Genomic DNA, 25,302 nt, shown 5'->3' with positions numbered 1-25,302 from the left:
GCACAGACGCAGAATGTATAATTTGTGTTTAACAGTAACCCTCATTTAGAAACTGATGTATCAGCTGTTCAGCAGAAACCACCTACATCCACTACAATCAATTTCACAGGTTGTTTTCTTTACATCTAAAATCAGTATTTACTTGCCGCCGAGTGAACCTCCTCAACGGCGCCAGGTGTGGTTACGAGATTTGTGACATGACTGGAAAGCCTTAATAATAACACTTTACACAGTCAGGGCGGGAAATTAACACCGGCCACCTGCCAAACGCTGGTCAGTTTGGGCTGCTGATTGTTACGCTTCTCCCGGGACCGCTTTAAAGCCATTTGGAAGATTCAATCTTGAAAACACTAAAACTAAATAGTTATTGCAGCAGGTGAAATTTTGAATATGACCAGCTGCTGAGGCTTGAAGACAGTGGTAATATCCCGTCCTGCACACAGAAGGAGACGCACACAACACACAGTGGTTTGAAGCAGGGAGAGCTGGCGTAGAGATGGGGGAGTGAAGTGACAGACAGTGTAGTAATGTCATCCACAAATTTAACACATCAAAAGCTGCGTCCAAGTTTCCTTTTACCTGTTGAGGAAAATGTTATGAGCTTGGCAGACAACAGACAGTGACCAGGTGCTTGACACAAAGCCAATGAAACAGAAACAAGATCAACACACAGAGGATTAATTGCTCCCTTAGTGGGTTATTTAGGATCTATTGAGCTCCAACTGGTCTTTGTCAACCATAAAAAAAATATTGGTAACAGGGAGGACAGACACAGCGAGATTTAAAATTATTAACTATTCACCCAAATAATTGAAATATCTCCCAGGTTTTACACTGAGACCTGGGATGCAGCGATATCCCGACACACAAATCCCCACTTTACCATTTGAAAGTGAAACAAAAGGGGATACGTGCGTACCGTCTTCTCTAATAAACCCCCATATTATAATACATATACGTCCGTCACTAAGTAGCTTTGACAATTCTTGGCTTCTTTTGTAAGTGTTTTTTAAAAAAGCAACAATAATGCGATGGATGTTGATGAAAAAAAGCGCGTGGCTGGTATCTTTGAGTGAGAACAAAAGTGGACTCTTGTTCCTTGGTGGAGGTATGCACTCTACAGACTGCTCTTATACTTTTTATCTGGGACGCTGGAGCTCTTGTGCGACTTCTAGTGGCAGCAAATGTCATTAAGGATAAAAATTAATTGCATATCTGCCACTTGATGGAAAAATAAACCCAAATCTAAACGTAGGTGTCAGGGCTGTTTTTAATGTCCTGGAAGGTAGACAGATCACACACACACACACACACACACACACACACACGAAGACACTCTCAGAAAGACACATTCATAGAGTAACACACACATACAATCACAGACAGTTAAGGGTATACACACACACACACACACACACACACACACACACACAGTCCACAGCAGATATTTATTGCTCATTACAAAGTAATGCAGCTGGTCCTGTCTATTACAATGAGTGACGGTTTGGAGGAGCGTCTGCCCAGGGAATGATCGCCATGGAAACGGCTCATAAATCCCAGCAGTGTGTGTTGCTGTTGGACCTGAGAGACGACAGCGCGCCTCACACACCGTTAGTCATCATCAGCTACACACCCTGACAGCCCAGAGAGGGAGATACACACACACACGCACACACACACACCACATACACTCTAATATTAAATACTTAATGAAACACCTTCACTCTGATAGGAGGAGAGGTACATCACCCATACACACATTTCAACATTTTCCCAAGAGACAAAACACACACTTTTACTCAGACAGAGACACACAGTGAGCAGCTTAGAGACAGTAAACACAGACATGAAGTGCACACACAGACACACACACACACACACACATGTGAAAAGTTGTACATAAAAGGAAAGACAGTTTCTGTTTTCGCACTAATCCTCAGCTGCTGCCCAAAAAAATCTTGAGGCGCTGAAGTGTGTTTATTGCTCACTGTGTGTGTGTGTGCGTCTCTACCTGGATGAGGCTGGCAGCTGGGTTCCTCCTCTTCTCGAAGTGCTTCTGTCGGTGCTGCTCCTGCACTTTCAGGGCAAAGCCTGACCCCAGGATGCCCTACAAGCACAAACACTGAGTTAGACAGACATTAGCCTTAACTTTGAGGCATTGTGACAACATAAGTGCAATCTGTCGGGGTGTTGGGAAAGGTTTGACTTACAGCTGGCAGGGCGAAGAAGGAGATCCCCAGCAGAGCAAAACCGGCTGATAGTAACCGTCCTGTCCACGTCTGCGGGGTCTTGTCACCGTAGCCGATGGTCGTGAGGGTGATCTGAAGGGTCAGAGACCAACAATCAGGAATCAGAGCTTTGTCTGACATCTGGCACTCACTCACTCATCCACTGTGCCCCCTACTGACCAAATCACTGTGACACTGGTAGATGACTCAAGGTTCAAAGTGAACAAAATGAAAGTTTGCGTCTGGGTGGATGTAAACAGCAGCAACAAGATGGTGATGGTAAGCAACTTCACATTACACTGTCTGTCAATTGTGACTGTGTTTGAGTACCAAGCATCAATGACGTAAACACAGAGTCCACCTCTCCAACTCCAAAACTCGATTTGCGTCATTTAAATCTGCAAACTTTTTTTTTGACATCTGTTGTCATTTTGAGTGGTGACTAACATTTACGGTCATCTGTTGTGGAAATCTGAAATAAAGATTGTGAAACAAGTTGTCTTTGAGTATTTTATTAAAGCCTTTGCAAGTAAGTGCCAAAGAAGTGTCAGTGTGTGTTGTTTGTAGGGTGTTTCTCTCCAGGGTGAGGGTATAATCTGTCCAGAGACAATGGATGAGTAAGTGCATTTGGAGACAGACACTGAGGAAATGAGAATAAACAGGAGAAGTGAGAATTGAGAAAAACAAGCTCATTTGGGTCAGGTTATGGTCTGGTCAGCATGTAGTCTGATCAGACACAAGTCTGTAGACGCTACAGGATGTTCAAGTCACACAACTATCACACTTTAATCACAGGTCCGACCTATCCGACTTTCCTGCTGTTCTTGTTTTTGGTACTGTTTTGCTTTGAAACATCAAATCTACTCAAAAGCAAGAAAACTTATTTCGTTTTTGGACCAAAAAGGCGAAATGTCCAAGCTAAAGGTGCATTTTAGATGAATAAGATGCTTTGAAATATCAAAAAAAAGGAAATGAAAATGTATTCCAGCTGTGTGATGCAGGGGTTTTCTATGTGAAAGTTACAGTAAGCAAACGTTGTGATGGTGTGGTTCTTTACAATAGACTCTCAACAGATTATAGAGAGCAGTAAATTGTGATTTTGGACAATTGTGTCATCTCTGACGGCTGTAGTGTTGCACGACTGTTACTTTGACATCAATGAAATATGCTGCACTGCATTAAGACAAATATAAATATGTAAATATGGTGAGCTTGATAGAAAACAGGGAGTCGTTCCAGACACAACTAGATGAGAGTATCACTCAGCCAGAACTGATAGAGCAATATAAGCATGCTGCCTTCTTTATATTCTTAAAACGCACATAAAATAAGTGTACTTTGGTGCACTAACTCATCCTGGGTCTTGTTTTTTTAAACTCTAATTCATGCACAGCTTTACAGCTTTTTGTCACGAGCTGGGTGAATATCTCGCAGCTGTCCGTGGCCTCAGGCTGCATTCAGAAAATACATTTTTTTTCTCATACAAATTGCTTGACTCGAGTGGAAAAAAAGTGAGGTGTTAACAAAAGGAAAGAGCCACTGCACAAGTGAAGTCTGATGTTTCTTTTCATTAACTAAAACATTCCATTAAGCCACAATGGATTTTTTAATTAGTTCGTTATCCTTGATCAATTTCCAAGTTCACACTGAAACAAAACTGGATAACCAGCTTGGCGACCTTGCGGACGCCACGGCCATGATGAATGAGTCAGGTTTTCTCACTGGTGCTACATTTAACGAGCTGTTACACCGACGTTTCGAAAGCATCTAGAGGCTTTTGGCGAATGCGGTTTAAATACATGAATAGACCTCTTGATTCTGTTGAATGGTGTTTCTGCTGGTTTAAGGACGTTATATTGTGTATATCTGAAAAACGTGATGAACGAGGACAAACACAATCAGCTTTTTGTGATGCCTGAAACATCTTGAAAAGTTTTGTTTTTTTTATAAATATCACAAAACAGTTCCAAGGCCACAGCGCATGTTAACAGAGTGTCTCTGAGTGTCATTCACACAACCCTGACAGACCGGTCTCACCTGGCAGCAGGAGAAAATTGAATTTATTGATTTGGCCATTTCTCGTTTGTGCGTTGTGTGTCTCCACGTTCTCAAGGTATAATGGGTTTTAGATATAGGAGGAAACAGTGCAGCACATCCAGCCAAGTGTGACTCTAAAGGCCTTTCCTGTTGGTCTCTGTACTGCGGGTGTAATTTAGGTCACACGGAGACTATAAATGGAAATATATCACCATAAATACAGCCTGCAACTCCAGGTTTGCTGCTGCCTTTGTTTTGGATTAAAAGAGGAAAACTTATCCAAAACATATTTTGTGATTTCAGCACAAACAAGTCAGAAAAACTAACAACAAATTGCATGAAATCATTAACCTTCGTGACAAAATCTGACTTTCAAAACGCCACGCAGCACAGTGTGATATTTCAAAGGTTGTTAAAAAGGCCTGAAGGTGTTGCTCAAGCGTATCCGTGCGTGTGCTCACCGTGCCCCACCACAGAGCGTCGGCGTAGGTGGCGAAGTCCTTGTTGAATTCTTTCTCCACCAGATAGACCAAGAAGGAGGAGAAGATCAGCACCAGGAAGCCAATATACCACGCAGTCACCAGCTCCTACAACACACACACACATAACAATAATTACATTTCATTAATATAAATGTGCATTTGTAAAAGAAAAAAAATCTCATGCATTGAATGCTGCGCTCCCTTTAAAGGTACAATTAGTTTCTTTCTTACTAGCGTTACAGTAACAGAGAAAAGACGTCATTATTTACAGTGACGTAAATGTGACACACGGGGCCTAATGGCTAATTTTCCTCGCCTCGAGTATTCAGCACAAAATCAATCACTATACAGGCAAGATAAATGGCCATCATACAACATAACTGGCACAATGGAGACGCATATAGAGCGAATAATGGCCACATAGTTAGAGCACACGAGAAGCAAGAGTGTCCTGTACATCTAATGACATTTTATGTTGCACATATTTCATTAAAGTATATCCATATCTGCTCATTAAGTCACCACATTCGGTACATTTGCCTGCAATAATTACACATCATTTGCACATCTAGTTCGTCTTCTATTTTCCATCACAAACATTTGTTTTTTTAATTGATATTACATTTTGACCAGATATTATTATCATTGATCGCTCAAGCCTCTTCAACACTGACATATTTACAAAATAAAATGAAAAAACAACAACGGCAACAAAAAAGAGATGATACCAATCGATCACTCGACTTGCAGTTCATGACATTTGCTGTGTTGTATACAGAGTCGATGTTTTCCAGCAAACATTTTTACCTTGTCACTCTATTTTTTAAAAGATCTGCAGCACAGGAATATCGTTCGAAGCCATTATTATAATATTATTATTAGTAGTAGTACGTCTCCTTGTGCAACAGTAGTGATATCCAAGGTAATGTTAAAAAACTCCATAGTGACACTGATTGATTGACAGGTGATCAATATTAGGTGAAGTGCAGAAACACAACAGTGCTGTCTGATCATTCCTTTAAACATCTGAAGCATCAGAAATATAAATCCAGACGTGATCAAACACTTCTTAATGTCTTACCTTACTGTGCGCATAGACTACAGATCCCAGCAGCTTCCAGGTCCCTCCCCTGCGGTCCATGCGCACCATGCGCAAGATCTGAAGGAAGCGAAGGCTACGCAGTGCAGACGTGGCGAAGATGTTACCTTGGCTACCGGCTGAAACCACTGCAACCGAGGCGATGAGTACAATGATGTCTGGGGAGTTAAAGAGGGGAAATGAAAGGTCACACAGGTTCCACAATATTAATAACAGGAACGGCTGTTGACTCACTTTCCTTTAGGTCCGACCACTCGTCCATCCATCACCTTTAAAACAACTATTGATTCACGACAAGCTGTTTGTTTCCTTTTCTGTCTCTATAAGTCGTCTGTCATTCTGTCTACAACCATGAACTGCTCCACTTTTTCTCCCCTTGTGTTTCCCAGCAGACTGACTTCCTTTATTCTGGAGTAAAGGAAGACAGAGAACCGCTTTCCTCTGAAGTTGTTTTCATGCTCATTTGTTGCTGGTTACATCGAGCGGATGCTGAAGAGAAGATTTCAAAAACTTGCGAGCACAATTGTTGACTCAGGTGTGTGTGATATGATATTGCCTGAGAAATATTAAGCCTGAAATGTTAGTTACTAGGTGCTCGTGCTTTATATTGAGTGTACTGAGATATTTTGACACAAAGTTAAAGAAATACACTTAGGTAAGATTTTGACTTTTTCAAAATGTCCTTATTTTTTGCCCAGACATCCAATCTCGGTGCAATGACACATGCATGACATGGAGAGTCATCTTATTTAAAAGATACCAGGCTTCATGAGTTTTGTCTGACAGTGTGACACACGCACACAGACGCACACACACTCACAGTGACACACGCAGACCTACCTATGACACAGAACGGTTTCCTGGCGAAGCGGAGGCGTCCCTGCCAGCCTCGGTAGCGGCAGCAGCAGCCAGCACTCCATATCCTGATGATGTACTCCAGACCAAACACTACAATCATCACAAACTCCTGCAGGACACATGCACAGACACACACAGACACATGTGGAAAACACACATACTTTAACCTTTAAAATGCGACAAAGGCGGCGGCACAAGCAGTAAAGGCACTCACAGCAAAGACTCAAGGAAGGTACAGCACATATGTACTATCATTACTGCATTTTTTTCAGTGTTTTCAGCTCTATAAGTCTTTTATAAGCACAGGTGTGTTTAATAACATTAATAATGGCTGTATTCCATTTAGTTGTGCCATTTCCAGGCCCCTCTCGTTATGCAGGCTGCCCTCACGGTGACACTTCAGTGGAACCGAGCCATCGTTACTGTTATTAGTTACACTTGTGCTTTTCCTGCTGGGACAGTTTAAGAAGTCTCTTGTGAGAAAGGCTAACCTGAGCTAACCCAGAGACATTAATCACAATAAGTCTTAAAATAATGAAACTTTCCTTTAGAGGAATAGTTCAACATTTTGAGCTTAATCGCTTAATCACTTTATTGCCAGGAGTTAGGCTACGTGAGGAGGTTGATGAATGTCCGTCTGTTAATTATGAAGCTTCAGCCAGCAGCCGGTCAGCTCAGACCGGTTAGAAACAGAGGGGGAAACAGCTAGCCTGGACGCTACAGCGAGAAATGGGAGAAGATGGCTTGCAGTGTTGCAGTAATGCATCAGTTGAGCTACTGGGACGCCCAATTTGTTGGTATCACATGAGTGATTCTTACAGTATCTGTTGTCCGCAGCTGCTTTCTACTGAATCAAAGCTTTTCCCTTCAGCTTGTTAAATTTCTGCAGCCATCTGAAGGCAGCAGGACAGATATGTGGATAAATCTGTAGCCTCTGATTGGAGCGGTGCCATTACGCACGGCCGTCCGCACTGTTTGCCTCGAATAAATCATGTGCAGATGATACCAGGCTGCTGCAAAATAACAACACGCACCTCCACACACGTCAGAGCGGTGAGTAGTCTGCTGCTGTCCAGAGGGCACTGATTACAGCAGCTCATCAATCCTGTGTGTCATCGCTTCCTTTCCAACTTTTGCCAGATTGAGATCAGATAAACGGCTTCATCCGCTGCTTTAAATTTTTAATCAAGAAATTCAGAGACTGATATCTCACAACCTGGACAAAAGATGGATTTTCCGATACACTTGGGCCAAATATCAAGCGGGCAGGTGCTCTAAACAGAGTCCTGTGACTTACCAGAGCCACTACTTTATGACTGCTTATGGTAAACTTTTGTGAACTTAATTTGAATCGTATCATAGCGTGAGAACAATGCACTAAACTGACATTTCTACAAACTGTGTCAGGTGTCTTCTGTGTTTACATGCATTCTTCTTTTCGTTCATATTTTATACACCCAGTGATACAAGAAGCACAAACGAAACAAAGCATGGTCTCATATCTCAACCACTTAACCCAACGTCTTTTGTGCGCTGTCTCCTTTTTTCTAACTGTACGAGTTATTCTCTCCACTTCTGATATTTCCTGTATGGGTTTTTTCCATCTTTGAACTGATGGACTGGTGGGTTTTGGCCAACTCCTGGTTATTTGTTTCATCGCTGCAGTATTCTGTAAAGGCACTGGTCTGTTTCCTACGTCAGCTCTGGGGGTGACTTTCAAAGAATGATATATTTAGGGTTGAATGTGTTTTTCATATCAAATATATCTATAATACTGATATAATATGTCTATACTAATACTATAATACTAATAAAAATGATTTTAAATCTGAACAGAAGAAGAAAATATGTGTATTGTTTGCCTTTGTCCACCACAAATTCTCCAGCAATCTGATTTCACTGATGTGTTCATCGTTGAAAACGGGAAGTTTCTGACGGGACGTCGGTGGATTAGCAGCAGTCTTTGTTGCAACAGAACCAGGTGATTGTGACAACACCTCAGGCGATGTTTGTGTGCGACCAAAACAGGTATTTTAAGCCAAAACATGACCTTCTCCTCACCCTAACCTGACCCTGCGCTGTCTCCACCCTTCGCTGCACATGAACAGTGATTCTACTTGAGCAGGATGCGTCGCTGCTTGTTCCACACCTGCTTCCAGTTTATTTGTGCTGCACCTTCTGCCCCTAACCTGCTCTGAGTGATGATCTTCTGCTTAATTACATCTGAGGCACAGATTGTTAACTTAAATTGAATTGTAACCGTGTTTCTGATCGTGAGTAACAAGGGACCGTTCATTACAGCTCACCAGAGTGCTGAGAATGCACGATCAGCAGTTCTAATACGGACACGAGCATCATTCACACACACACACACACACACACACACACACACACACACACACACACACACACACACACACACACACACACACACACACACACACACACACACACTCAGTAATGTTAATTTAACCATGTGGCACCCTCATAATTCATCAGTGTAGAATAATACGAACTCGATAAGCTCTCCCTGGGAGACACCTCCTGATTGAACACGCTTGTTTGAATGTGTGTGTGTGTGTGTGTGTGTGTGTGTGTGTGTGTGTGTGTGTGTTTGTGTGAGTCCTACCAGGATGAGCAGGCAGTGCGAGGAGAATTCCTGGTGAGCGGGGATGGTGGAAAACACAGAGAGAACCAAACATCCAAACACCAGGATGAACCTATGGACACAAAACAACACACACACAAATCAGGTGAGCATAATAAATAACAACTGATTGCTGAATAACAGGATTTGTCTCATTAGTTCTCACACACACAAGGAGAAAATTGCTGGAAGTGAACCTGAGTGAGCTGCATGATGTGATTATTTCTCCGATGCCAGGCCACATAAACCAGGATTTAAACTGTTCCGAGCGTCATTCGGACCATTCGGACTTTATTATGTTGCAGTATCACCACCTGAGCGAGGAGCTGAGACAGAGCTGCAGGCTATGGCGGTGGTTTGTTTGTATGAGCGTGTGTGTTTGGGTACTTCTGTAGTCCAATTATTCACTTAAAACTAAAAGAGAGAAGATTAATTCCATTAAAGTGGCAGTCTGCAGGTTTCTTCGGCAGCACTGCCGGCCCCAAGTGCACATTGTTGTGATGTTGTCGGCCTCTTCTCCCTGAGAACGTTTCTCACTTTACATACAGTCAGTGCGCAAGCTTCATTTCACTCCATACATGTAAATGGATGTAGAATTGAACATCTTAAACGTCTGTTTGCACATCGATACGTGCGCCTGCTGCAACCCTCGTCATTAACAGCTGTTTTATCATCGAGGTTCTCCAACAGCGTCAGAGCGGCTGTCATTACGCACATCTGTGGCTACGCCCCTCAACTGGAAATCATCTTCATCACCATAAGTCAGACAGATGATCAATCACACTTGTGTTTTGAGTGAAATTTGTTTACCAAAAACAGAGAGAAGACAGAGTGATTCAAATTAAAGATGAATTTGTTTGTAGATATCACAAAAATATTGTTATTGCTGATAATCATGTAGTGAAAATCTGACAGTGTGAAAGCTTTAGTCCAGGTTTTTCAGATATCAGTGAACATAAACAGGTGGATGGAGCTTCATTTTTTGTGCTCACATCTTTGAAAAGTTAGATTAAAAAGTCATGAGCAACGTGTATTTCTGGGAAAAATGTTTTCGTCATTAACATTTTTTCACTCGAGCTTCTTTCTACTGAGGAAATGAGGGAAAACACATTAGTGTTACTCTAATTTTTCACAGCTCCGAGTCCAACAAACAAAAACCGCATTATCCGGATGAAAACATGTCAGAGCCAATATCCTAAAACCTGGAAACGTTCAACCAAAACTATTACTTTCACCGAGCTGCACACAGGCTGAATCATCATTCTGCCAAATTCGTCATTAACACAAATTTGCGGTTGTGAGGCGCGACGCTTCTCGTAATACTGAAACTCTTATCAGGATCAAAGTGGACGTTTAGAGCTGTGATAACACTGATATAAAAACATCTGCATCAGTCTTTAGTTTGCCAGGTTCAATCGCAGCCCTCCTAATTGCCTGCCTGACCTAAAATACCCTCCTCCGCTGCCTTCAAGGAAACCACCCAGTCTCTTGCAAGTCATATGGTAACTTGGTTAATGAGCAGATACAAATTAAAATTCATAAGGCAGCTTCCAGGCAACATATGCACTGGCTCGCAGCCTCAGCCTGCTCTTCTCTCTCAAACATTTTTTTTTCTAAAAGTGCCATCTGTCCTTCTGATATTTACAGTTTTCTCGTCTCTACAGATCTTGGAGTGTTGTCTGTGTACAGAATATGTTCCCGTCTCCTCCTCAGACCTCTCTCTGACTTACTTTTTCGCTTTAATCTTTCATGCTCTTTGTTTCTCACTCTACCTTCCCTCTACCCAGCCCTCTCTGTCTCTGCTCCGGTTCACCTCTCTCTCTCCCTCTCTCTCTCTGGACTCCTTCACCATCACCTTTTTCTCTCCGGGCTCTCCTCTATGATTGATGCCGCCATTTATATTCCATCGGATCCACGGAGAAAATGGAAAGAAAGGTGTGTGTGCATATGTGTGTGAGAACAGTGGCGGGCTGATGGTTCCCAACGTCTAGCCCACATCTGCATCTGATACTGGCTCCTTCTCTAATAGCTCTTTACGGTCATATAGACAGACAGACAGACAGACAGCAGATTTGTGGTTGTGAGGTTTGTGTGTTGGTTTGTGTGTGCGTAACCACCGATCTTTCTTACGAACAGCCTCAAATCTTTCCTTATTTCTGGAACAAGCGACAACAGTAAAGTATAGGTCCATCTGTTCATTGTTGCTGCTCCAGTCCGTGCACGTGATTATTTTGAGAAAATGGAGGACAACGTACAGGCAAGTAAGTGCAGGTAAGCTGCGAGTGCAACTGAAGTAAGCGTGACCATTAACAGCCTGCCTCCACCACCCTTATAGGGGAAAAAAATACTGTTTCAACTTGTGGTTGTATCTTTTTCTCTGCTCAAACATCTGTTTTCTCTCTCAAATCTTCTTGTTAAAGGCTTCAGAGCACTTCATCAGAATTTCTTGTGGGCCGTCTCTATCTGAAAGCGTGTGCTGCTTTCCTCATTTTTTAAAAAATATAAAGGTTGCCGACTTGCCAGCCCACTGTCGAGTTTCCATGCAGATCAGGTAGAAACACATTTGCCTTGCCCTGGTGCGTATGTGGGTTCTGAAAAGCATTCATACTGCCATAGCTGAATTTCGAGTGTAGTGACGTTCAGGGTTTGCAGGTGTCAGCATTGCAACTGTAAAAATTGCTGTTCAAACTATTTCCTGCCATGGAAATACAGGTTTTAACTTCTCAAGAAGGAAGCAGAGTTCATGGATCTTACTGATAACACGTGTTGTCAGTGCGGTGTACTTGGAGACAGGCTAAAAAGAAAAACTGATATTGAAAAATTTACTTTTGAATACTTCAAGAAATGGAACAAAAGCACCGAGTCCATATTTCTGAAAGCAGAACACGACATTTCATAGACAACTGAATTTTGCCTGGCTTTTCAAATAACATCCTTACAGATGGAGACATGAAAGCCTCATGTGCACAGTGTACTGCATCTACAGTACAGCTGTGAGGTCAAGCACCTTCTGCTTAAGGTCTGAGATTGAAAACAAAAACGTCCACCTTTATGAAACTTCTCTATTCACTCTGCAGAACTCGAACACAAACCGGCCTGAATGCTCTACGCCTTAATGTGGACAATGAAAAGAATAGAGCATTATTCCTGTGATCGCAGACCTTGAACACAACCTCTGGAAAAATAGGTCCATTGTTTGGAGGATGAATGTATAGCTTGAATGGCGTCTGCAAATTGGATTAAGAGAACACAGGCATGATGTTTCTTTGATGGTGACCACACAGCCGGCGATCATGCTCACGACATGTTCTTCCACATACAGCGTCATACAGAGGAGATCAGATGGTCCTTGACCAGTGGTGGACAGGCGTTGGATCTTTGATTTCTGTCATCAGATATTATTGATGTCAGCTTCAGCTATTATGCTTTGAAATCAATTAACATGCACACACGGTTTTTCAGTTAAATTGATAAGATGTACACATTTTTATACATTAAATCAGCATGTTATCAATATCACGTTATTTCCTTCATGCACATCGACTGATGATGAAGCGATTCAGTGGGTTGAGTAGCTGCTATTGAATTGTGGGAGCACGATGACACATGTGATCAATAACGCTGTCACATTGATTAGCCTCTATGTGAATTAGCCACTTGATCAGTCACTCGGAGGTGAATTGCCTATATCGAAATCTGTGTGGTTAATGTGCAGTGACACGTTTGCGTTCGGGGCGTGGATCGGAAGCAAGGTGACTATCATTTCCCTGGAAGGTGGAAAATCGATCTGGAAACTTCTACTTTTTGGAGCAGAAATGTAATATTTGTGATTTTTTGGGTGTTCTCAAGTGCATTAAGACATTAAGACAACGACAATACAACAGAAGGCCGCCTACTTCTTGATACTAAGCAGTCATTAATAATATGCTTATAAGCAGTTTACAGAGGTTTACTACCTGTAAACAGCAGTCACTATTCCTCACTGGCACTGAGGATGTGAGTTCACTCCATTGAGAACATTTGCCTTGGACGCTCCACTCTTAAATGCCAGTTAATTCCCTTTATTAAATGTCTCAGCTGAGTGTTGGCCCGCTCTGTCGTCAGGCTGTCAAACCACCATCTGGTATTATTGGTGCTTGACGTCCTCAGCGGACCCTGGACGAGATGCAGGTGTAAGAGAGTGCCCGCTTTGGTGCATGTGGCAGAGACAAACTGCCTCTGACTTAATGCTGATGAATGACCCGAGGACCCACAGACAAAACCATATACAGCCAAAAACCTGCTCTGCTCCTCCATGAGCTGACGAAGACGTCTGAAAAAGCCAGAGGAGACGCGGTGGTTGCGTGCGTTTGCGTAATCAGGTGTCTGGAGATTTGTAGCCCGGGCTCACAAGATGGTTTTAGTGCGAGGGTGATGTCTTAAACTGCAAACAGCACGGATGAGACACATACAGTCAGAGTTATAATCTAATTTATTACCAAGTAGGTTTTCCATACAAGGAATTTGATTAGAAATAAGAGCAGTTCATGGCACGATTTCTCATCATTTTAAAAAGTATTCTTTCTCGAACTAATCTACCTGCTTTAACTGCTTCACTCACCAGGCTGTCATTTAACAAATTAGTGAAGAAGTGTCAACATTTGCCTCTTTGTCAAATAATCCTTTGATTTTGAAGGTGCATGATCCTACAATTGATAGTTTCCACTCCAAATCTCATCTGAATGTCAGAGCGTGTGTTGCTAGTTAGCAAACTAGGTTGAAACGCCGTAATTTGAAGAAAAGTTGAAAAAAAAAAGATAACATCATATCATAAATATAATGCTTGGCTGAGGTGGAACAGTTGTATCTATACAGTGGAATCAATGTGTAGAAGTCATGCACAGCCAAACGTTTACCATTTAAGGCAGATGCTTTACGAATAGGGTGGCACTCACAGTAGAGTGCATACCTCCGCCAAGGCCCAACAGTCCCTTTTAATTCAATCAAGCCTTAAATCCGTTAGATCTATACCTTTTATTCGGATCTGCATCAGATTGTTCTCACTCATAGATACCAGACACATAAATACACAAGATGTTATATAAGTGAAGATACATTATTCTCAGAGAAATTCATGAAAATGTCAGAAAATGCTCTGTCTCAGTCAGAGAGACTTCCTGGATCCACACCAAACGTTAGCGGAGTCTATCCTCGGCCGAGACACATCCTCCATCCAAGATTTGTGGAAATCTGTTCAGTAGTTTTTGTGTAATTTTTGTGCTGACAAGCCAACCAACCAACAAACAAACGGACAAAACATAACCTCCTTGGCAGAGGTATTAGCACATCTAGTGGAAATGGAAAAACTAATGGAATCAGTCTGCATGAATAAATCACACTTCAAGCATGAGACTTAAATGTCTCCTGGAGGAGATCAGGAGCAACGGGAGCTGAAAACATCAGGTCTGTGTGGAGTAATAAGGAAACCTTCCTCAAATTAACACATGCCGTTTCACACTGTTTGAGGTTTGACTGCCGCTCTCTTAATTATGTCATCTCATTGTGCAAAAGACTGGATAATTAGTGCCATCAAGTGCTTATCTCGAGGTGCTCAACTAATATTTGCATAACAGTAGCGGATGGAAACGAGCGTTAGTTCAAACTTTCTTTTTTTCTACTAAAACTTTGGGAAACAAACGAATGAATGGGACTTTTACTTTCGAAACAAAGAAAAGAAAGTCACGTGGTGCTGCTCAAAATGCTGAAAATTAGTACGTTCTCAAAAAAATGTTGTATTTGACGGAATAATTTCATTAATACTGTATAATTAAAGCCCAGCAGACACCAAACGCACAACTTCAGAGGGAGAAATACTTGACTTTCATGTGGATAATACATTTTCTCTCAGAAGACACGTCTGAGTGGAAGTAGATTTAAAATCATCAAACCTTTTTTCAGCAGAATGTGTGTGTCTGTGTGTGTGTGTGACTGTAAATCATCTGTTTTGAAAGGTATCATGAAGCTCATAAATTGATCTGTGTGTCGTGAAAGCATGTAGTATCAATATGTAAATGTGAACAATGCTTATGATATATAAAAAAGGAAAGGGTGCACGTGTTCTCCTCTATGTGTTTATATGAAATAAGGATCTGAGAGTGGGAAAGGAGTGAGAGTGTGCGGTTTATGTGCGTGTGTGACGGATTCGGTACGTGAGAGGTCAGGGTTTTCCACACAATACGGTCTGGTATCATTATCTATTTCCTTCTTTCTTTCTGTGCCAACCATGCATACCCTTTCAATCAAGACGGCGGGAGAGAACGGAAACAGAGAGCGAAAGATTGAAAGAGAAAAAGGAGAAACCGAGAGAGTCAGCGGGGCCAGTTGGTTGGGATGAGCAGACGAGTAAATGCCTCATAATGTGGCGGCTTTAGAAACAAAAGAGGGAATGGAAGACGCAAAAGAAGAAATATTGAATCCAAAATGACCAGCGGCAGCAGACGTACTCATGTGATCGTCTCTGTAAAAACACAAGTTAAAGTCCTGCAGGGTTCAGAATTACACTGAAGTAAAAGCACAAAGTAAAATTAACTTCAAGTATTCAAGTAAAAGTACTTGTTGGGCAGAAAAGTAAAAAGTACAATATTTCCTTTTGAAATGTAGTGGAGTAGAAGTACAAAGGAGCATGAAATGTAAATTCTCAAGTAGAGGTACCACTGAAACACATTTAAAGGGTAACTCCACCAACTTTACACATTCAAGTGTGTTTGCAGAAAAAGTGGAAAATGTGAAAACACTAGTACGTCTATAGTCCTTTGTGGCTCCAGAGGAAGCTGCTTGTAATCTAATAAACTGCCTCAAGTGATGTCACTCAGTGGCAAAGTTGCATTGTGGGCAATGTAGGCGGCAGGTTTTGAAAAGGAAAGACTGTGCAGAATACCTTTGGTTCTGTTGTATCGATTTTGATAAAGGTCAAACAGTGTTATATAGACCAGTGGACTGCTTTTTAAAACCTGGCGTCTAAACAGTGATGAAATGTAACCTTGAGGACTTAGTACTCAACTACTGCACCTAAAGAAGTACAAGTACATCCCCACTGGAAAGATGGCCTTTGCATAAGACTGGGCTGTCTATGCTGAAAAAAAGAAGGTGCAACATTCCCAGAGAAAACTGAGAAAAAGCACAGTAATATTTTTAAACGATGTCTTTATTTTTACTCGAGAATGACTTTTACACTTTGCCTACATTTCCCACAATGTTATTTTGCCACTGAGTGACATCACTGGAGGGCAATTTATCAGAGTACCTGCAGCTTCCTCTGGAGCCACAAAGGCTTTATACTATTTTCTTTCCACATATGCAGTAGTACTCCCCAGGACCTTTAAACACACTTTACTGTGTAAAACTCATTAAAGTTATGGAGCTACCCTTTAAGTGAAGTACCTGAGTAAATACACCGAAAAATGACTCTGTGTTGGAGGAGTGATTCCAGCAGAGCAGAGGTTGTGATGGGAAGATAAAGACTATAAATAATAAATAACGTTTCTCCTTCTAGGAAAGACGCGGTAGATTGTTACATCAAAAAATAATGAGAGAGAAAGAAGAAGAGGGAGATGAAGAAGGAGATGACAAACTGAGTAAACACAGTCAGCCTCTAGCTTCTTTTCAGCTCTCTCTCCGGTTTCTCACTACGTTAACCATCATCGTATCGATCGTGTTTTTACCCTAATCAATACCTGTTCTTACCGTACATGGTGGTGTGTGTGTGTGTGTTTCTGTGTGTGTGTGTGCTACTTCCCTTACATCTTGATGTTCAGACTGATACGATGCAAGAAGCGAGGCTGAATGAAAGCACACACTGGTAGATAAAGAGATGACAAGGAGAGACGAGAAAAAGGCAAGATGAGAGGAAGGGGGGAGGCGCGGAGGGGGAAAGCAGGGAGAGAGCCAGGCCGACTCCTTGCCAACGGTCTATTAGTTAATCCTTGTGTTTATCCAGTCGAGTGCAGTATCTTACCTGATGATGGCAGCGATAAAACATACGGTTTTATTTCTAAGCAACTACTTGACCAAACAGAGCCGGGCCAAGGACACAGCGCTGCACAGGCCAGCTCTCTCTGCTCACTTCTCAAAGGTTTTTCTGCATCAAAAGAAAAGTTGAACTACAATAATAGTCATTAAAGAGCTGGGTTGGCTGGAGGTGGAAGGAATTTAATGTCTCGCTTAAGGAAGCTTCAGAAAGATGCATCTGTGCTAATGCAAGCAGGGCTGAGGGGTTATGGCTTTATTCATAATGCTGACCTACTTCCATTGAAGACACAGAACGTTTTACCTTGATGCAAGTGCGTTACTTGAGTTCTTCTTCCTGACATGGTCAATGTAAGACACAGTCACATATTCAGTTTCAGCTCTGCAAATATTAGACACGACAACATGTTCTACATTTCATTTGGGGTTTTTTTCCACTGGCGCACAAACGATTGTCAGAGGAAGGACAAAGACCTGACCAACCACCCGACCCGCCTCCGAACGGTGACATCTTGTGACTGTGGCCATCCCATAATGACGCCCCTTCTCCCCCTCAAACAAGCGTCTGCTCCAATGATCTCATGTCTAAACTCTGTGGTTCGTGGTTCAGTTTCTCATCTGTGTCCCTGTTTGCACTTTCATATGTCGTATTACGTTACTGCTAGTGAAAACACAACATTTCCTGATTTTGCTGCTTTTAAATAATAATTAACGGGGTCCTTTCATTATGAGGAATTCATAAGAAACTAAATACGTTTACTCGCAGAGCTTTGTTAGCTGCGATTTCTCAACAATTCAAGTATTTAAGGCCACTCCTTTGAACACCATTCAAGACGAGCGCGTTGTGCGTTAAAGTCACACTTTTAAGCAATCCTTGCCACACTGGGCCGACTAAGTGAAACCGAATCTTACCACATGGGTAAGGGAGAGCCCCATTTGACCTTTCTTCAGAAGCTGACACTGTACTGTGACTGAAGCATAATATGTAAAGTCCAAAGTATTGTTTTCCCGATCACTCGTTGGCTGTTTCAGGCCACAGGACAGGCATATACGCTACTAACTGGTCAAATGAAGTGCAATTAATACGTCAGAGTTTGGCAGCAACTCTGTATCATAGTTAAATGGCGTTTTGCTTACAAATAGTGGAGATTTTTGAGAGGTAAAAGCATTAAAGCATGTGTTACTGAAATGGATCTACTTGAAATTTAGAAATGAGAAAATACAGCTTTTGTTGGAGTTCGACACACTACTAAAACATCCAGACAAGTTGTTATTATCATTATAATTAACTTAAGCGGTTAAGGTTAATGGTTAATGGTTTATGGAAAGTATGGAGGGCGTCATCTTTTGCTTTCTACATGAATATTTACTTTGCTTAATACTGTATGTGAGTTTAGAGGGATAATTCTTTTTCTCTGTGGCTCGACAAGCTTTTAATATCTCCATCTAGATAAATACGTTTAAATCTTAATAAAATTAAGCAAACTAGCTGAACAAAGTTAAGCAGACTCGAATCATCACAGAGTGTAAAACGCAACTACACAGACACCAGAGAGGGACTCGAACCCTGCAATGCCAAGAGCTGATGACATGTGTGAGCACGACTCCTCAGTAATATACCAGCTGAAGCAGCAGCTGTTTGTTTTCTTATTCCACATCGGAGCCATGTGAGCACAGAGACACACAGACACACACAGAGACACACAGACACACACAGAGACACACAGACACACACAGAGACACACAGAGACACACAGAGACACAGAGATAGTAAAGTTTGGGAGAGGGGTACAGAGAGAAAGAAAGAAAGAAAGAGCCGGACAGGGGCCAATTTTCCATGATGTGGGATGCACCGAGGACGGTGACGGGTGCGTGACGAGTCGGAAAGCTTTTAGTCTGTGTGTATATGTGTGTGTGTGTGTGTGTGTGTGTGTGTGTGTGTGTGTTCTCACTAACTAGACGCAGACTGACATACAGCTGAAGAAAGCCAACAGCTAACAGGGTTCATAAAAACACTGGCTTACCGGCACACACGCAAACACACACACACACACACACACACACACACACACGCAAACACACACACAGACACACACACACAGACACACCATACATCAGATTCCTATCAGCACCAATCTCAGCCCTAATACCACTCCAAGACTCCTGTTCAGAGTGCTGTTCAGCAGATGTCAGCGAGACAGACGGAGAATGAGTGAGAGAGCAAGAAAGAGAGAGAGAGAGAGAGAGAGCAAGTCAATGATTGTGTGAGAGAGAGAAAGAGTTTCTACTTCATATCAATTGTTTTCATCAATTGATTTCTCAGGAATCAGTATAATCAGTCTCACACAAATCCAGCTCAGTCGGCTGAATAAAATGCACGCAGGTGGCGTTTCTGCAAAGCACTGATAGGTTCTCATGTTTACGCGTCATAAACTACAGTATGTACAATATTGTCATATTGCATTCACATTACAGGTTTGATCCCTGACTAACATGGAGGTGGAGGGGATGGTGGTGGTGGTGGTGCCACAGGCTGCCAAGTCAGTGACCACAGTTCAAGTCTGCGTTTCAACATTTGTAAGCGTGACACCACTGGATATTGTTGAGGTGAACAAGGGAAAAATTTCCAGACGTGCTTTTGGCGACAAATGAGACCTCGGGACGTCCGCAGTCGTGTTTAGTGGCGACCAAAGCAGGTATCTGAAGATAAATCATGATGTTTTCTCATCCCCGCCACAACATACAATATGAAAACTGAACCTAAATAAAAGTGAAGTTTGTTTGGGTTGCCAAATCAAAACTCTGTGATTGAGAGGCACAACTCTACTACGGGTCCACTGTGTATGATTTCAGGGGGAATCTATTGGCAGAAATTGAATATAATACGCATATGTATGTTGTCATTGTTTTATGAACACCTGAAACTAACCCTATCTTTCATTTTAATTTCCTTAGAAATAGTCTTTATCTCTCCAGAGAGAGCAGCCATCTTCCATGTGACCCTGCCATGTTTCTACAGTAGCCCAGAGTGTGTATGAATGGTTATCGCTCCTGATGAGCAGGTGGACAAACCATGTTTGGTTTGTCCACCTGCTCATCAGGAGCGATAACCATTCATATGGACAAACTGGGGTTCAGATTCTTGCCCAAGGACACATCTGCTGATCTCAGCAGTAAATGCCACAAAATCCTGCGAACTGGACACTTAAAGATCTGAAGTTATATTTTTTACAATGCACTCTGCTGTCTTCGTAGATGTAGCAGATACACTCTCCTCCTCCTTCTTCTTGCTGTGGTCTAAACAGTGCCATTTTCCACTTAGCTTAGCCAGCAATATTGTGCTTGTTATGACAGAGGGCATAACACCTTTTGTGTCTTAGGAAATCCACTGGGCTTAGTTGGGCACACTTGATTAATGCCACTTAACTACGAGCTAGGAGCATGTGCGTGAAGGCTCATTACTCAGAGCTCGCTAGTACAATCCTGAGAGAGCTGCGATTGAGCGAGTCCAATGCCTGTGCAGCTAATTGAGCTCAGCAGAGTCGATACCAAGACATGATTTGTGAGGAGCTACTTTTGCTTTTTATCTGTATTTTAGGGAAACTAAGGGGGTAAACAAAAAAAATCTGTTTATTATGTTTATTAGGGTGCATTCAGCTTAGTTTGTCGGGAGACAGTTTAATTAAATATGTACATTTTGAGCATTTGCAAGCATCATTTCGTCGTATGTGTCAGTACTAGCTGATCTCTCAGAGAACTCATCGCAGGCTTTTAATTCAGTAGTGAAGCGTGCATGAGATTTGTCAGTCATGATATTGGATAGACTCTGAAATGCACAAGCAGAAAAGTGTGCTTTTATTTCACACACTTGAGATTTGCGGTTTTAAACATGAGTCACTTTTAGCAACACTTAATCCAAGACGACATCTGCTACATTTTTGCAATTCTTTTTTAAATTCATCCAGCATGTGTCTATTGCTCACGATGAGTCAAAGGATTAGATGAGATACACTTGTTACCAGGATCTTCCTCCTGCCTCACTGGTTTCATAGTTGTTTTTCTTAAGCTAAATGCCGCTCTTGCAATTGTCGGACGGACTTATTTCATGCGGGGCAATTAAAGAAGAGCTCCATTGATTTTACAGTTTCACTTCACAGGTCTGAGGGAGTGTTACTGAATATGTGTAAAAGGTTTTAAAAATCCAAGTGAGGCTCCAGAGGCAGATCTGATGAATTGGCTCAAGCGATGTGAGTCAGTGTCAGTTGGGACGGACGACTATCCAGCCCAGTCACCAGGATATAATGTCAGCGGTTAAAGTTTCTGCAAACCGCAAAATCAAGCCGCGTTCACGTAACATGTTTGTTACCTGACTTTCACATCTGGAGGTGGAGGGGACGGTGGGGACTTACCGGCCAAGAGGCTACCAAGGTGACAACAGTTCGAGTCTGCATTCAACATTTGTAAATGTGAAACTATGTGTTTCATCAATGGATGTTGTGGCGACCAAAGTCTAATGTTTTTCACAGGAAGTCGGGCCGTCTCCAGCCATGATTGTAGTGACAAAACTGGGTTTCTTTAAGGAGACATTCCCAGCTGTGTTTGCGGTGACCAGGGAACAGGAATTTTAAGCCAAACCATGATGTTTTCTTAACCATAACCAAGTGCTTTTTGTGCCTAAACCTAACCAGACCATGAGCACAGCCTTGTGACAAAAGAGAAATCCTAAAGCCTGAACTTTTCTGAGGTTTTGCATAAAAAACTTAGCTAACATATATTCTGGCAACTGGGTTGCCTGATACACAGCCATGTTAGAGTCAACGAGTCTACGAGGGTTTTCTGGAGAATCATAAGACTTTCTTTTTTGAACATTGACAATAGAGAGATGGGAGAAAATGAAGATTTGAACTGGGGGTTGCTGCCGGTCACAGAAGCACCCCATTGTCTACATTTTAATTAGCCCATATATCATCTGAAGACTACAAATTCATTCAGAGCCTCTCCCCTCAGGCTCGCCTGTCTCTCCCCTCTCACTATTTCATGCACAGAGCATCGATTTGCATTTCAGGACACTTTGTTCCTCTAAATAACTTCATTAACCTCTTTAACAGCGAGATAACTGGCTAATTGGACAGTTTGACATGACCAACTTTTCTTGCGTGAAGAGAAAATTAAACATTAAACAAGTCGACGAAAAACAAAAAAACCTATCAGGAGCCGTGTGTGACGCCGCATGCTGAACACAGCAGGAGAAGATGAGAGGCTCAAACATACTGTGGAGCTGTGAATGAGGGAATGAGAGGGCTGAAGCTGTGCCGTTGAGTTGCTTTGGTGGAGTAGAGTCAGCTCATTAGGCCAACAGATGGCTGACTGGTTCCCTCAGCACAGAGACAGGGCAACTTAACTGGAGAGAGGCTGACTCAGCGCTGCTTATGGCAATCTCCTGTACGTATAGGTGTCTGTATGTGCGCTGCTTATGGCATCTGGAGTGTTTCTGTGTGCGCATAAATATGCAGATTTGCTGTTATTGTACATTCAGTCCAAGCCGCAATCAAATGCATTAACGCCTGCCCACGCAGCTCCATCTGTGCCGCTGCCTGCTGCCCTCTGACTGGTTGGGGAACAATTTTAGAACAAGACACAGAAGTGGATGCACACTTTAAGGTTTAAAATTGGGGATGCGATGACTCAGTGGGTAAAGGCAAGTATCAGAACAAGTAGAACTCATCGGTAAGTTCAGAAAATGGCATCGCTTTACTGTAATGCAGCTTTTAACAACAGGAAAACAACATCACAAATCCAAGACGGTATATAGTCTCACTGTAGCTCAGGAGGTAGAGTGGGTTGTCTAGTAATCGGAAGATCGCTGGTTCGAATTTCTGGCTCCCCGACTGCATGTCAAAGTGTCCTTGAGCAAGACACTGAACCCCAAATTGCTCCTGATGAACAGTTGGCACCTTGCATGGCAGCATCTGCCATCAGCCTATGAATGTGTGTGTGAATGCGTGAATGTGACAAGTGTTGTAAATCGCTTTGAGCGGTCTATAAAAAAAGCGTTCTAACAAAATTAGAGGTCGTAATGCAAAAATGGAGGCTTGGTGTAATTTATGATTATTAAATTCCCAGTAAAGTTTACTGTTTCAGTGCACTGGGGTAGTTTTAGACAGTAAAGTTTATTGTTAAACTGTAACCGTTTCATATCGTATCTTAGATATCTTAGTCACAAGTGGGTGATAAGCACATTTGGGGTATCGTTGCAAAAAAAATGTGTGTATATTGGCCGATATATCGATCGATTTTATAGTCCCTTATATTGGTTTCAATGCTTTTTGGCACATATACCGATATTAGGGAGATACATCTGCTGATACACACATTTTTCCAAAGCTCCCTCTTGTTAATCAAAAATCTACCACATCTGACAGCATATACACTAATATACACTGTGTTACTGACGCTCTGGTTACTGAACCCATGTCAGCTGTCACACATCCATGAAATAGGCCTTTTGATGCTTGATATTTAAGAAGAAAAGGTGGACTGACTTTTAAATGTCACCATCAGTACTGTACATTACTGTGTATTTTGCACTACACTTGCTAGTTGATGAGTTTGACAAGCGCAGTGACGTCTTCTTGTTTTTCTTTAATGAACTTTGAGATGGCTTCCTTCCCAATTACCTGCTGCTGACAACCCACCATGTGAATGTCTCAATGAGGTTTTCATTACATTCAGTTTTTAATTAGAAACTCTCAGGAGCAAGAAACAAATTTAAAAATCCACAGAAATAATAGGAATGCCATTGCACGTTTCCTTAATGACTGTTATTTTACAACAATGACAGCAAATGTTAACTCGAGGTGACACAAGATGTTAACACTTAAAGGACGGATATGAGGGATGAGCCGTTGTGGAGGCAAAGTTATGCTGCTTCAAAATACGGAAACGGATGAGAGAGAGCTAAATAAGGAATAAAAGTCTGAAAAGGGAAGAAGAGATTCCAAGAAGGAATGAAAGCGAGACAGAAAAAGAGAAAGAGACGAAGAGGAAGAAGGAGATTTTCCTCTATTTCCAGTCTGGTGAAAATAGGATGCAGTCAGCCTGCAGGCAAGAAAGAAATCAGCTGGACCTTCTGTTATTGTCTCCCTCTCGTTCCCTCCTTCTTCTGAACAAACAAAAATACACCATGAGAGCTGTATGTGTTTGAGAGAGCCACAGGAACAATATACACTTTGCAATTACTTTTGCCCCCTTCGGGAGGAAAGCAAACCTTTTACTTCACAGCCATCTGTGACTGCTTCTAAATTATTGTTTTTAATATCTTGATGTATGAGGTCAAAATCACACTTTTTAGTTCTATTCATCCCATTTCTTGGATTTACAACATGCAAAATCAAATTAACACTTTCCTCTCCCATCGATCCTGCTTCTGTCTTGGATTCATACAGCACATACAGTTCAGATAAAAGGCAGCATCAGACCGGAAAGCAGAAACAATTGGTTTAATGCATTACTTGGGACAAAATGTACAGCACTTATGGGCCAACAACGCATGACACATGAATGCAATGAAAACAATGACTATAAGAACAAATGCTTTGCATTATTGTCCTTCGTAAAGAGACAGGACAGAGTTTACTTTAGCTGTGCACATCAGTAAGCGTTGTGTTTTTTAGTGCATTGTGTTTCTGTTTTTCATTATGACAGATTCCTAGATCATTGTTCAGTAAAAGGAAACTGGATGTTTTGAAGAAAATCCATAAAAACAAGCTGCCTATATTCCAGCTATTATTGCAAAGAATCAAAACAATCAAACTACAATATGAACTGGAAAATGAATGTCAAATGTTAAGACCTTAAATAATCAGAGAGAGAATAGAGATACTGGATTTTTGGGGCCAATGCCAATATTGATAATGGGGATTGAAAATAATTAGATATTACTACATC

At 41.8% G+C, this 25,302-nt stretch overlaps 1 protein-coding gene across 9 annotated transcripts in view; it reads right to left on the bottom strand.

Moving 5' to 3' along the window:
• Positions 1–25,302, bottom strand: part of kcnq5a (potassium voltage-gated channel, KQT-like subfamily, member 5a) — a 101,634-nt gene that overhangs the window by 22,781 nt on the left and 53,551 nt on the right. For 8 of the 9 annotated variants that reach the window (XM_084376568.1, XM_084376570.1, XM_084376567.1 and 5 more), the window contains exons 2-7: positions 9,334–9,424; positions 6,687–6,813; positions 5,829–6,004; positions 4,727–4,852; positions 2,211–2,321; positions 2,012–2,107 (exon numbers count right to left, since the gene is read on the bottom strand). In XM_084376568.1, the coding sequence (XP_084232694.1) occupies positions 2,012–2,107; positions 2,211–2,321; positions 4,727–4,852; positions 5,829–6,004; positions 6,687–6,813; positions 9,334–9,424 (727 nt within the window). The remainder of the gene's footprint in view (positions 1–2,011; positions 2,108–2,210; positions 2,322–4,726; positions 4,853–5,828; positions 6,005–6,686; positions 6,814–9,333; positions 9,425–25,302) is intronic. The other variant, XM_084376575.1, reaches the window with a different exon arrangement.

The sequence above is a fragment of the Pagrus pagrus genome, assembly GCF_965226575.1.
Source record: "Pagrus pagrus genome assembly, chromosome: 15".
NCBI lineage: Eukaryota > Metazoa > Chordata > Actinopteri > Spariformes > Sparidae > Pagrus > Pagrus pagrus.
The sequence above is the reverse complement of the archived record's forward strand: the minus strand, read 5'-3'. Positions and strand labels throughout refer to the sequence as shown.